Source organism: Scyliorhinus torazame, chromosome 10, assembly GCF_047496885.1.
Source record: "Scyliorhinus torazame isolate Kashiwa2021f chromosome 10, sScyTor2.1, whole genome shotgun sequence".
Classification (NCBI taxonomy): domain Eukaryota; kingdom Metazoa; phylum Chordata; class Chondrichthyes; order Carcharhiniformes; family Scyliorhinidae; genus Scyliorhinus; species Scyliorhinus torazame.
The window spans coordinates 224,731,190-224,745,128 of record NC_092716.1 but is presented as its reverse complement, the minus strand read 5'-3'; the positions used below and the strand labels follow the sequence as shown (position 1 = coordinate 224,745,128).

At 48.6% G+C, this 13,939-nt stretch overlaps 1 protein-coding gene across 1 annotated transcript in view; it reads left to right on the top strand.

The window, feature by feature from the left end:
* Nucleotides 1–13,939, top strand: part of trim66 (tripartite motif containing 66) — a 509,536-nt gene that overhangs the window by 38,350 nt on the left and 457,247 nt on the right. Inside the window, exon 2 of the mRNA XM_072466467.1 lies at nucleotides 8,848–8,967. Coding sequence (XP_072322568.1) covers nucleotides 8,907–8,967 — 61 coding nt within the window. The 5' untranslated portion in view covers nucleotides 8,848–8,906. The remainder of the gene's footprint in view (nucleotides 1–8,847; nucleotides 8,968–13,939) is intronic.

Genomic DNA, 13,939 nt, shown 5'->3' with positions numbered 1-13,939 from the left:
CAAAAGGTCTCAGAGGCCAACTTATTGGTATAAACACTCGCAAATAGCGCTGCATATAGCAGCCGCACCCAGGACACAAATCCTGGACCCAGCCCAAATTTCTCCAATACCGTAAAGAGGTATCCTCACTCCACACGATCAAACGCCTTACCCCAATCGCAGGGGTAAGAGCCACGTTAAGCAACCGGCGCACATTTGCTGACAGCCGCTGCCCTTTCACGTACCCTGTTTGATCAACTCTGGGAGGCACAACTCCAGTGTTAAAGCCTTCACCTGCATTGGGCACATATATCAAGGGCAAGGATGAGTCGGGTGGTTGAGCGGTAGAAGATAAGTGCAAGCGGTGTGGGTGGGGCTCAGTGAATCATGTACATGTGTTCTGGGCATGTCCTAAGCTAGCAAACATTTGGGGCTCTTTCTGCAGCACCATGTCGGCGATCATGGCAAGAAGCTGGAGCTGGGTCCCCTGGAGGTCAGATTAGGGGTGTCAGAGCTGCCGGAGTTACAGGCAGGAGTGGGGGCAGATGTTTTAGTCTTTGCCTCGCTGATTGCTCGTGGGCGAGTTCTGCTGGAGCGGAGGTCAGCTTCTACACCCAGTGCCTCGGTGTGGCTCATATGCGACCATCAGATGAAGATAATGCACATGTGTGCACACATCCTGGGGAGTGTCCAAGACAGCTACATCCTGGGGCAGTCCGCCATCCCCAACCTCTGCAATGAGCACCCCAGAATGGGCAGCTGGCTCTTTGGGGATAAGGGGTACCCGCTGAGGACCTGGCTAACGACACCAGCACGGAGGCCGAAGATCGAATCGGAGACCCAGTACAACGAGGCCCATGTGGCCACCCGGGCTGTGATTGAGCGGTGCATTGGACTCCTCAAGATGCAGTTCCGATGCCTCGACTGCTCCAGTGGTGCACCAGTACACCGCCTGGAGGGTCGACTACTTTGGACGGTCTGTTGTACCCCCCACAAACTTGCACAACAGTGGGGCGACGAGCTGGAGGTTGCTGATGAGGAATATGTGGCCACCTGGATGGCCAGGGAGGCCCTCATACTCGCCCAATTCACTTAGGAAGTTGCCTGGTCCGTCACCCCCCACTCCCATTTCCCACCCACTCCAGGGTCCTGGGACTGTGTCAGCACTGTCAGTGTGCCAATGTTGAGAGCAGGGGAGTGATGAAAACCCGCAGAGACCTGAGCACTGGCATTCCTCAATCCATGCCATAGTCTGATCCCTACTTGTCTGCTCACACAGATCACTTGCACGTGGTGTGCCCGCGGAGCGAGAGGATGCCTGGAGTAATGGGCCAAGGGTTTGGAGGCCAGCCCGCATTGTGGAAGAAAGTGACAGTGGTGTCACGCTGATTGTGCACAAGGGTGTTTTTTGTGTTTTATAATTCCGTACTCTCCCGAAGGTGCCTCCCCCTCTCCCGGTGCCTTCTGTGATCCTCGATGTGCTTTGCCTTCCCAGCTCTACTGCAACGTTTAGGTGTCTCCCCAGGATGCACATTTGAGGTGGAGGCAACCAGCTACCTATCTCACCCCGTGGCCTTTGATGCCCCTGGTGGGCATCCTCTGAGGGCTCTGGGGCCAGAGAGACACGGCTCACTCGTCGGTGGCACATGCACAGCCGTGCCACCCTGTCCCGTGTGCTGGATAAAAGACGAATCAGAGGGATGGAATTCGGGGGAGCTGATGACCACATTCCCATTCCATGGGATGGGTCCGGGTTGGTGCCCATAGGGCCCTGGGGTTCAACTTGGGACATAGGGACAGCTGGTTCAAACCCCTGCTGCCCCTGCATCATCCGGCTCTGCCATCCCTGGCAGTTCCACGGTCTGCACAATCATGTCGATGCCATCGGCGATGCTCCTCAGTGACTGGGACATGTTCTGCAATGCCTCAGCCATTCCCATCTGAGAGCGGGACATGTCCCGCAGAACCTCATCAAGGTCAGCCTGGTACTGGTGACATCCCCCAGCGAGGCGGACATTCTGTTGAGATTCCCAGCCATGGTCGTCACCAACTGCATGATGCCTTGGACACCTTCACTAATGGTGCTGACGTAGTGCACCAGGCTCTCCACTGCAGTCGCCATCCTAGCAGTGTTCGCCTCGGTGCCACGCATTGCCGGCGAGAGCTCCAGTGCCCGTAGGCTCTGGGACTCCTCCAAGCGGCTATCGATCTGTTGGAGTGATGCTGACATTTTCCTCTGAATGTCCCGGCTGCAACCTAATGTCTCCATCATCTCTGGGTTGGCCTCCTCCACAGGCTCAGCATCAGGTTGGGACCCAGCTAGGTCCTGGGACCAAGCAGTCCTCTGACTGCTGTCTTGCCTGGGGGTTCCTGCCTCCACCTGATGTACATCAGCAGCAGTGTGGTGCTTACCAAATTATGCCCCAGAAGCCTGTCCACTAACATGTCCCACCGAAGTGCGTTTATCTGCGCTGGTGGAGGGTCGGGATGACAGCTGTGATGTAACTGTTACGGTAGCATCCTCAGAGCACTCCTCCGAGCTGGTCCCATGGGAGATTGGGGAGGGTGCCACCCGGGATGGGCCGGCACCATCGGCTGGAGGACCTACAGGAGAATGGACATGTGGTCAGTGGGAGGAATGGGTCAGTCAGTAAGGCAATAACTCACGTTTGACAGGTCCTCCAAGTGGAGCCCGGTGGTTCCTCACATCAGCGGCGTCCACCAGTCTTTGCGTTGGTGACCGCCTTGTCCTTGGCCACATCGGTCACCTCCAGGGCACGCTCCTTGAAGGTGGTGAGGATTCTGATATCTGACAGACCACCATCAGTCTGGTCCCTCTCCCGGCAATCATAGGAGAACTTTTCCTGAGGATACACAGAGAGGGCATCGTTAGCCACACGCGTGGTTCACAGTGGTGTGGTGGGGGTGGGGTGGGGGGTGGGGAGGGAGATGTAAGGGTTGAGGGTTGAAGGGGGAGGGGCGCGGAGCGAGTGTTGGGGGTTGCATGGAGAGTTGGGGGGGGCGGATGCTCACATGGGGGCAGAGCGGTCACGGGGGGTGGGTGGGGGGGGGGGGGCATTAGCGTCCACTCACTCGTGCTGCCCTGTGTAGGTCATTGAACCTTTTCCTGCACTGGAGGCCAGTACTCTTGGTCACACTCCCGGCGCTCACAGCCATTGCCAACTCATCCCATGCAGCACTAGCTGCCCGATGGCTGACTCTTCTGGAACCTCGGGGGAACAGGACATCCATCCTGGCCTCCACAGCGTCTAGCAACCTCCCCAGGTCTGCATCCCTGAATCTTGGGGCCGGTCTCCTCGGCGCCATTATTGTGAGCTGCAAGGGTTTGGCTGACGAGGTGCTGCTTAAGTGCTGCTCGACCATGTTAGCGGGGGGCTGGTGAGCGTGGTACGGCAAATCAGCTGACGAGCCGTCATTTGTGGCGAAAAGCTCGTGCGGCCTCGTTAAGTGGACCAATTAACGTTGAATAACTTTGCCGGCCTCGCTGGGACGAGCACCATGAAGTTCGCAGCAGCTCCTGCTTGCTACACCACTTAGATCTGTGCACATATACTCATTTGTCCCTCTGCTCCTACACCCCTTTTAATATTTTACCCCTTATTTTATATTGTTTCTCCATGTTCTTCCTACCAGAATGCATCATCTGACACTTGAACTTCATCTGCCACCTATCTGCCCACTCCACCAATTTGTCTATGTGCTATTGAAGTTCTACACTGTCCTCTTCATAGTTTACAATACTTCCATGTTTTGTATCATCTGCAAACGTTGAAACTGTCCCCTGCACTCCAAGATCTAGATCAGTAATATATTACAGGAAGAGCAAGGGTCCCAATACTGACCCCATAGGCACTCCACTACAAACCTTCCTCCAGCCCCCAAAATATCCATTGGCCATTACTCTCTGCTTCCTATTATTCAGCCAATTTTGTATCCACATTGCTACTATTCTTTTTATTCCATGAACTATAACTTTCCTCACAAGTCTGTTGGGTGGCATTGTATTGAATGCCTTCTGAAAGTCCAAGTACACTACATCAACAGCGTTACCCTCATCGGCCTTTTCTGTTACCTCATCAAATAACTTCAGCAAGTTAGTTGAACATGATTTCCCCTTTAGAAATCCATGCTGGCTCTTCCTAATCAACCCACATTTTTCCATGTGTTTACTAATTCGATCCTGAATAATTGTTTCTAGAAACTTGCCAACACTGATGCTAAACTCACTGGCCTGTAATTGCTGAGGTTATCCATACAACCTTTTCTGAACAAGGGTGTAACATTTGCAATACTTCAGTCCTCTAGCACCTCCACTGAATCTAGAGAAAACAGGAAGATTATGGCCAGTGCACTCGCAATTTCCATTCTCACTTCCTTGATGCATCTCATCCGGTCCCGGTGCCTTGTTAACTTTCAGTACCGAAAGTCTATTCAACACCTCTTTATCAATTTTGAATCCTTCCAGGAACAGGCACGGGCTAATTAGAGAAAGTCAGCATAGCTCTGTAAGGGGAAAGTCATGTCTCACGAATTTGATTGAGTTTTTTGAAGGGGTAACCAAGAGCATAGATGAGGGCAGTGCAGTCGACGTTGCCTACATGGACTTTAGCAAGGCCGTTGACAAGGTACCGCATGGTAGGTTGTTGCAAAAGGTTAAATCTCACGGAATCCAGGGAGAGGTAGCCAATTGGATACAAAATTGGCTTGGCGACCGAAGCCAAAGGGTGGTTGTGAAGAGTTGTTTTTCAAACTGGAGGCCTGTGACCAGCAGTGTGCCTCAGGGATTGGCGCTGGGTCCACTTATTTGTTATATATATATTAATGATTTGGATGAGAATGTAGGAGGCATGGTTAGTAAGTTTGCAGATGACACCAAGATTGGTGGCATAGTGGATAGTGAAGAAGGTTATATAAGATTGCAACTGGATCTTGACCAATTGGGCCAGTGGGCCGATGAATGGCAGATGGAGTTGAATTTGAATAAATATGAGGTGATGCATTTTGGTAGATCAAATCAGGGCAGGATCTACTCCGTTAACGGTAGGGTGTTGGGGAGAATTACAGAACAAAGAGAGCTAGGGATACATGTTCATAGGTCCTTGAAGGTAGAGTCGCAGGTGGACAGGGTGGTGAAGAAGGCATTCAGCATGCTAGGTTTTATTGGTCAGAATATTGAGTACAGGAGTTGGGACGTCTTGTTGAAGTTGTACAAGACATTGGTAAGACCACACATGGAATACTGTATTCAGTTCTGGTCACCCTATTATAGGAAGGATATTGTTAAACTAGAAAGAGTGCAGAAGAGATTTACAAGGACGCTACCAGGACTTGATGGTCTGAGTTATAAGGAGAGGCTGGACAGGCTGGGACATTTTTCCCTGGAACGTAGAAGGCTTAGGGGTGATCTTAGAGGTCTATAAAATAATGAGGAGCATAGATAAGGTAGATAGTCAACATCTTTTCCCAAAGGTAGAGGAGTCTAGAACTAGAGGGCATAAGTTTAAGGTGAGGGGGGAGAGATACAAAAGAGACCAGAGGGGAATTTGTTTCCCACAGAGGGTGGTGAGCATCTCAAACGGGCTGCCAGAGTCAGTAGTAGAGGCGGATACAATTTTTTCCTTTAAAAATCAGTTAGACAGTTGCATGGGCAGGGTGGGTGTAGAGGGATATGGGCCAAATGCGTGCAAGTGGGACTAGTTTAGTGATAGAAACTGGGCGGCATGGACAAGCTGGGCCTAAGGGCCTGTTTCCATGCTGTAAACATCTATGACTATAACTCTATGAACAGAATTTCCTCAACTGTCACCATATCCTGGGTAGCACTTACCTCCTTGGTAAAGAAGGGTGTATTTATTTAATACCTCAGCCATGCTCTCTGCCTCCATGTGTCAATCCCTAATCGGCCCTACTCCTTTTACCACCCTTTTACTACTTTAGGATTCCCCTTTATGTTGGCTGTCAGTCTTTTCTCAAAATCCCTCTTCATTTCTCTAATGTGCTTCTTCACCTTCCCTCTGAACCTTCTGTAGTCCTCTTGGTTCTCAACAGTGTTTTCTACCTGACATCTGTCATAAGCACACTTTTTTTCTTCCTTACCGTAATTTCAAACTTTTTTCATCCAGGTAAATCTGGATTTTTTTGCCCTAACTTTCCATTTTAAGGGAATCAGTGCTCCCAATCCCTGACTGCCTATCAGCAAAGTCAGGGAAAATGGGCTCGTAATTTTAATTTTTTAAAATGCATGGTTTATAAAGTGCTAAATAATATGAAGCATGCTTGTTCCAAATCTGAAAAGAAATGTGCTAGTTGTATGACATACTACTAATTTAAGATGAGAAAGAAAGGTACATAATCACATTTGCTGTTGTCAGTTAAGTGGAGTGTTTGGTATTATAGCACTTAAAACATCAAATTAACAACTAGTATATTATTTCAACAATAGGGGAGATGGTGGCATAGTGGTATTGTCATTGGATTAGTAATCCAGGCACTTGGGGTAATGCTCTGGGGTCCCAGGTTCTAATCCCAACATGACAGATGGTGAAATTCAAATTCAATAAAAATCTGGGATTAAAAGTCTAATTGTTGTAAAAACCCATCTGGTTCACTAATATCCTTCAGGGAAGGAAATCTGTCGTCCTAACCCGATGTGGCCTACATTTGACTCCAGAACCACACATCGATGTTTCTTATTGCCCCCCCACTGAAATTGGCCTAGCAAGCCACGCAATTCGAGGGCACAGTGAATAGCATTGTGGCTTCACAGCGCCAGGGTCCCAGGGTTGATTCCCTGCTGAGTCACTGTCTGTGCGGTGTCTGCACATTCTCCCCGTATCTGTGTGGGTTTCCTCCGGGTTCTCCGGTTTCCTCCCACAGTCCAAAGACGTGCAGGTTAGGTGGTTTGGCCATGCTAAATTGCCTTTAGTGTCCAAAAAAGGTTAGGAGGGATTTTTGGGTTACGGGGATATGGTGGAAGTGAGGGCTTAAGTGGGTCGGTGCAGACTCGATGGGCCAAATGGCCTCCTTCTGCACTGTATGTTCTATGTTCTAAATGCTGGCCTAGCCAGCGACAATCAAATCTAAAGAATTAATTTTTAAAAAGTTGTCTGAGCACTTGCTGTCACCATCGCAATTCATACTTCAGATTTATTGCAGAGTTTTTTGACATCAGTGCCCTAAATAACACCAGCTAACATGTTTAATGCATGTGAAAAATTAATTCCCATTACAGTTCCTTTCATCATCTGGGGTGTGCGTCCTGTCACTGTGGTAACCAGCTCTGCATTGCCCCACAATACCAATCATTGCACAGTTAAAAGTAAATCAACATTACTGAAATTAAGTTCAAAATTAATTAGACCACAGAAGTGTGCATAGGAGCAAACCACAAGAAAAGAGGCATTGTTGCTTAAATGAAAAAATAAATTGGAGCACCTTCTCAACTTTTTTAAAAACACATTGTCAGTATACACACAGTCTTTCATTCAGTTGCGTAACATTATCACCTCCCATGATTCACAACTCCCATTTAATATGAGAGCAGGTAGCTAATTACAAAATTCAACTTTAAATGTGTTTTGATTATGGACTGGACTAATTAATCACACAAATTCCATCCCATTCTAACAAAAGATATATATTTAATCCCATCACTAACTGGATCATTGCTGTTGTCTCACATTCTTTCAAAGAGAATATTTTCTGAATGAATTGAGTTTCTGTGCTGGTATTAAATAAATTTGCCTACTATATTTTAATCTTTTGTAAAAGATGAGTCACGAAGTGCATCAATTCGAAAGGAAAGGTCATTAAACTATCTGGAGAAAAACGACTCAAAGCTGAGGCATTCATTGTTGGCGATACAAAAATGAGAGACAATGGTATTAAACACATTTGACTGGGTCAGTAGAAATAATGGGGCGGCCAAAAACACTTGCCGTTGTTTATGTGCTATCTGGACAATGCTTGTCATGCGAGTTAGTGGTGAACATCTGGCAATTGTCAGTGATGCCCTTACTCCTGGAAAAGCTGCACAAAAATGCACTTTGCTGTCTGACTCACCATTAAAATACATTAAACTGCATGGCGTTCCTGTATTTACTTCATAGGCATGGTCTAAACTTGTCAAAAAAGTTGGGGATTGTCCATTTCACAGGAAATACCCTTTTAACAGCATGGTGGATCTTAGTTACTGTCAAAGAAACCTCTAGCACTGATAGTTTATTTCTAATGAGACTGTGGAATCTCAAGTCCGACTTGTAATTATTGAAGGAGATCAGGACTATAATATAATGACATTCCGTGCTCAAAGAAGGGAAGGTTGGGTAAATTGTTACTCCTGGCTAAAAGGTATGAAAGAAATAGATGGTTTGATCAAATAAACTATTAAAGCACTGGAAGGATATGATATAATTTAGGAGACATGGCAGAACCTATTTGGTTAGAATTAAAGAACAATCGATTTGTTCCTATCTTACTGGGTTTCTAATAAATGCCATCAAATGGGGGGGAAGGAGATAGAGGAGTGCATTTACATGCAGATTACAGGAAGGGCAAAGGTTTACCAAGGAAGATGACATTGCTAAAACAATGGTAATTGAAGTCATCAGGATAATGGATAAGATAAAAATACATGAAGAGGAAACATTAAAAAGAGTGGCAGTAGCATTGTATTTATAAAAGGGAATCCAAAAGAATTTTCTAAACACACAAACAGTAACAGGGTAGTGAAAGAAAGGATGCAGCCAATTAGGGAACTAAAAGTGGAGATCTTCTTGTGGAAGCAGAGGGCATAGCTGAGGTACGAAAGGAACACTTTTTAATCTTTCAAAGTTTATTAATTCACAGGATGTGGTGTTGCTGACGTAGCCTGGGATTATTGGCCATCCCTAATTGCCTGTAACAAGATGATGGTGAGCCACCTTCTGGAACTATTGCAGACTGTAAAAGCTCAGAAGGCCCGAGAAAGTAAGTTAAACAATGTTAAATAAATTAACAAAAGCAAAGACCACAACGTGGCATACAGCTCAAAGGTCCCAAACAGGACGACTGATCACTCTGGTCCCAATATGGACTGGCTTTAATAAGGTGAATTTATGAGCCCCAGCTGGGCTGGCCTCCACCGCGCAGTAGCGGGGGAGCTCGTATTCCACGAGTCCCACGGCGAGATCAATTGATGTGTGCCCACGAGTCTCATCAGGGCTATTAGAGAGTCCATGTGGTTTTACTGTTAGGCAGGAGGTTCCAGGATATTGATGCAGTGATGATGAAGGAATAGAAATATATTTGCAAGTCAGGATGATGTGTAACCTAGAAGGAAACTTGGTGGTGGTGGTGTTACCATGTGACAGCTGCACTTGTCGTTCTAGGCAGTAGAAGTCATGAAATTAGGAGACACTGTTGAAGAAACCTTGCTGAGTTGTTGCAGTAGACCTTGTGGATGGTACACAAACCAGCCAAGTTGAATTATTGGTGGAGGGAATGAATGGTCCAAGAGTTAAAGGGGGTGCCGATCAAGCAAGCTGCTTTGTCCTTGTTGATGCTGAGCTTCTTGGGTAGTGTTGGAGCTGCAGTCGTCCTGGAAAGTGAATTCCATCACACTCCTGGCTTGTGCCTTGTAGACAGCGAAGCGGGAGGAGGCAAATCTCTGATATGCTCTTGTAGTTATTGTTTTTATATGGCTATTAAATTTAAGTTCCTTGTCAATGGTGATCCCCAGGATATTGATAGTGGGGGAATTTGATGATGGTAATGCCATTGAATGTCAGGGGGAGGCAGATAGATTCCGCGATTTAACGGAAAAAACCCGCTGGGTGCGGATAGTCGGGTGTTTCTCAGAGTCTGCAGCGCTATTAAATGGGATCCCACTATCAAACAGGACTTCGGGAACGCCCCCCCCCCCCCCCCCCCCCCCCCCCCCCCCCCCCCCCCCGAGGCCGTACTTACGAATAGGAAGAGATTGGGCGCAATTTTTAAATACTGTCCCGTCACTTGACCCACTCAGCCACTCTACCGCGGCCTCCAGACCCCTAACATACCTAGTAGGGGTCTTCAGGCACCCCTCACCCCACTTCTTAAGGGCAGGGCATCTCTGGGCACGATTCCTCACATTGGCGTCGGGGTGCAGAGAATCCAGCCCAAGGTCTCAGTCCGGTTGAATGAATATACAAGCAATGTTTATTTCTTTTGGTACACTCACACAGAATTAAATCAAAAGACTTTTCCTGTGTGCCTTGAAATGTCCTTGAGACACCACCGAGTGAAAGCAAAAACTTCAAGATAAAAGTGACTCCAGATTTATAAATTAAAATTCATTTCAATGGGATGGTAACAATGGGATGGGGCTGGGCCAAGCCCAGCGGGCAGGGCCCGGAGTTATGATGATGGTGAATGGTAGCGGAGGAGGGAAGGTGAGAGACCCCCCAATTAGGATGAAGGGTTTGTTGAAGGGAGGTATTTCATGGTCATCTGGGCAGCACGGTAGCATTGTGGATAGCCCAATTGCGTCACAGCTCCAGGGTCCCAGGTTTGATTCCGGCTTGGGTCACTGTCTGTGCGGAGTCTGCACATTCTCCCCGTGTGTGCGTGGGTTTCCTCCGGTGCTCCGGTTTCCTCCCACAGTCCAAAGATGTGCAGGTTCGGTGGATTGGTCATGAAATGAAATGAAAATCGCTTCTTGTCACAAGTAGGCTTCAATGAAGTTACTGTGAAAAGCCCCTAGTCGCCACATTCCGGCACCTGTTCGGGGAGGCTGTTACGGGAATTGAACCGTGCTGCTGGTCTGCCTTGGTCTGCTTTCAAAGCCAGCGATTTAACTCTTAGTGTCCAAAATTGTCCTTAGTGTTGGGTAGGGTTACTGGGTTATGGGGATAGGGTGGAGGTGTTGATCTTGGGTAGGGTGCTCTTTCCAAGAGCCGGTGCAGACTCGATGGGCCGAATGGCCTCCTTCTGCACTGTAAATTCTATGATAATCTATGATCTCTGGAGTAGTGCTCGTGAACTTGGAACCATGACCCCTAGAAGCCTTTTTCCGGGGGTCGGACCGGCTCGGGCAACAGGAGGGTGCGGGGCAGATGTTAGCCTTTGCCTCGCTGATTGCGCGGAGGCGGTCCCGTTGGGGTGGAGGTTAACTTCTCCATCCTGTAAGAAGTCTTACAATACCAGGTTAACCTGAGGATGGAGCTGTGCTCCAAAAGCTAGTGATTCGAAACAAACCTGTTGGACTTTAACCTGGTGTTGATAGACTTCTTACCTTGCTCCCCCCAGTCCAACGCCGGCATCTCCACATCATGGTCTCCATCCTGTGACACGGCTTGGCGGGAGGCTTTGACTCTCGGGAAGGTGAAGTCTTAGCCAAAGGGGATGAAGGAAGGGTTTCACAATTCATGTGGGCTGTTTATTATGCACTTCCGATGTTGGAAAAACCAAGGAACTGATCATCGACTTCAGGAAGCGCAGCACGACACACACTCCCGTCTGCATCAATGGCTCCGAAGTGGAGATGGTCGATAACTTTAAGTTCCTGGTGATCACCATCACCAACAGTCTGTCCTAGTCCACTCTGTTGATTCAACAGTCAGGAAAGCCCAACAACGTCTCTAGTTCCTACGGAAACTAAAGAAATTTGGTATGTCTGCATCGACTCTCACAAACTTCTACAGAGGGGATGAGACGGGGTGCCCCATGTCCCCTCTCCTGTTTTTCTTTAGCGATGGAGCCCTTGGCCATTGCGCTGAGGAGCTAAAATAAATGGAGGGTGATAATGAGGTGGGGATAATGGGGCAGGGGTGGATGATAGGGTATCATTATACGCTGCCAATTTTCTTTTACATATACACCTGACTCGATACCTATGATTGGCGACATTATGGGGCTGATGCGCAATCAATTACACTCAAGACATCCCCTAATACAGGTGTATAGTGGTTCACCACATTCACCCCCTGTTAAAAATGAGTCCGGCGGGGGTAAGTATACCGACAACTGAACAACCAAGAACACTACAGACAGTTACCCGCAGATCCGACCAAGGAACACATCCGCCAACTTAACAGACTGATCAAGACCGTGGATCCAGAGCACCCTACGTGCTCTCATCCCACGTACTCCCCGCATTGGAGATCTCTACTGCCTCTCGAAAATACATAAGGCCAACACACCAGGCCGCCCTATCGTTTCAGGCAATGGGACCCTGTGTGAGAACCTCTCTGGCTACATCGAGGGCATGTTGAAACCCATCGTACAAAGTACACCCAGCTTCTGTCGCGACACGACGGACTTCCTACAGAAACTCAGCACCCATGGACCAGTTGAACCAGGAACATTCCTCGTCACAATGGACGTCTCGGCACTCTACACCAGCATCCCCCATGACGACGGCATTGCTGCAACAGCCTCAGTACTCAACACCGACAACTGCCAATCTCCAGACGCAATTCTGCAACTCATCCGCTTCATTCTGGATCATAACGTCTTCACCTTCGACAACAAGTTCTTCATCCAGACGCACGGAACAGCCATGGGGACCAAATTCGCACCCCAATACGCCAACATCTTCATGCACAAGTTTGAACAGGACCTACTCACCGCACAGGACCTTCAACCGACGTTATACACCAGATACATTGATGACATTTTTTTCCTTTGGACCCACGGCGAAGAATCACTGAAACGACTACACAATGACATTAATAAGTTCCATCCAGACTTCCGGGTGCGGCTATGCAGAGCTAGGTCGCATATTCGGCAGCTCCTGCTTGGAACGGACTTTTGGGCTCTTTTACAGGGCCCCCACGGCATTTGTTTGACATTTCCCGGTGTGGGAAGAAGGCGGCAATATTCCCCCGACAGTGTCCCCCAGGAAGGGTATGTCTCTTGGTTGCCAGACACACGCAGAAACAGTAAAAGATTTGGCTGCAACTGCAGGATAAACAGGGCCTCTTCCAGCATGCAGGCGGGGGAAGGGCAAGCTTAAAGCTGCAAGCTGACCTGAGGGCCTGTATCAAAAGTGAATTCTAGCAGCAGAGGGAACAACTGTGAAAAGACCTCATCAAGGCCACTGAAGGGACTTCCGGTTGCGGTGATGCCTAGCTAGCCGCACGCTTCGGCGGCTCCAGCTCCGACGGACCTTCGGGCTCTTTTAAGAGCCCCAACGGGGAATTTTTCGACGACGCAACCCGGTGTGGGGCGTGTGAGAAGGGAGTCCCCCCCAAACGAAGGAGGAAAAAACCGGCGGCGGCGGCTGCAGCGCGAGGAATCGTCGACCAAAGGGTCAGAAAGAGAGAAGTACAAGATGGCGGCGGAGAAAGCGCAGGCGACATGGGGGCCTGAGCATGAAATTGTGAGACGGTGCGTGGAGCTGCTGAAGAGGGAGGTGCTGACCCCGTTGCTACAGGCAATTGAGGGGCTCAAGGAGACATTAAAGACCCAGGAGACAGAGCTCCGTGTGGTGGAGCAGAAGGTGACAGATATTGAGGACGAGATCCTGGGCCTGGCGGTTAAGACACAGACGCACGAGGCACTTCATAAAAAGTGTACTGAAAGGATCCCCTTCATGGGGAGGTGGTGGCGGTGGCTTAGTGGTATTGTCACCGGACTAGTAATCCAGAGACCTAGAGTCCTCTGGGGTCTCAGGTTCAAATCCCACCACTGCAGATGGTCAAATTTGAATTCAATAAAAATCTAGAATTAAAAGTCTAATGGTGACTCTGAAACCACTGTCGGTTGTCTATAAATCCCATCTGGTTCACTAATGTCCTTTAGGGAAGGAAATCTGCCGTCCTTACCTGGTCTGGCCTATATGTGACTCCAGACCCATCACAATGTGGTTGCCTGTTAACTGCTCCTCAAGGGCAATTAGGAATGGGCAGTAAATGCTGGCCCAGCCTGCGACCCCCATGTCCCATGAACAAATTTTTGGGCAGCACGGTAGCCTTGTGGC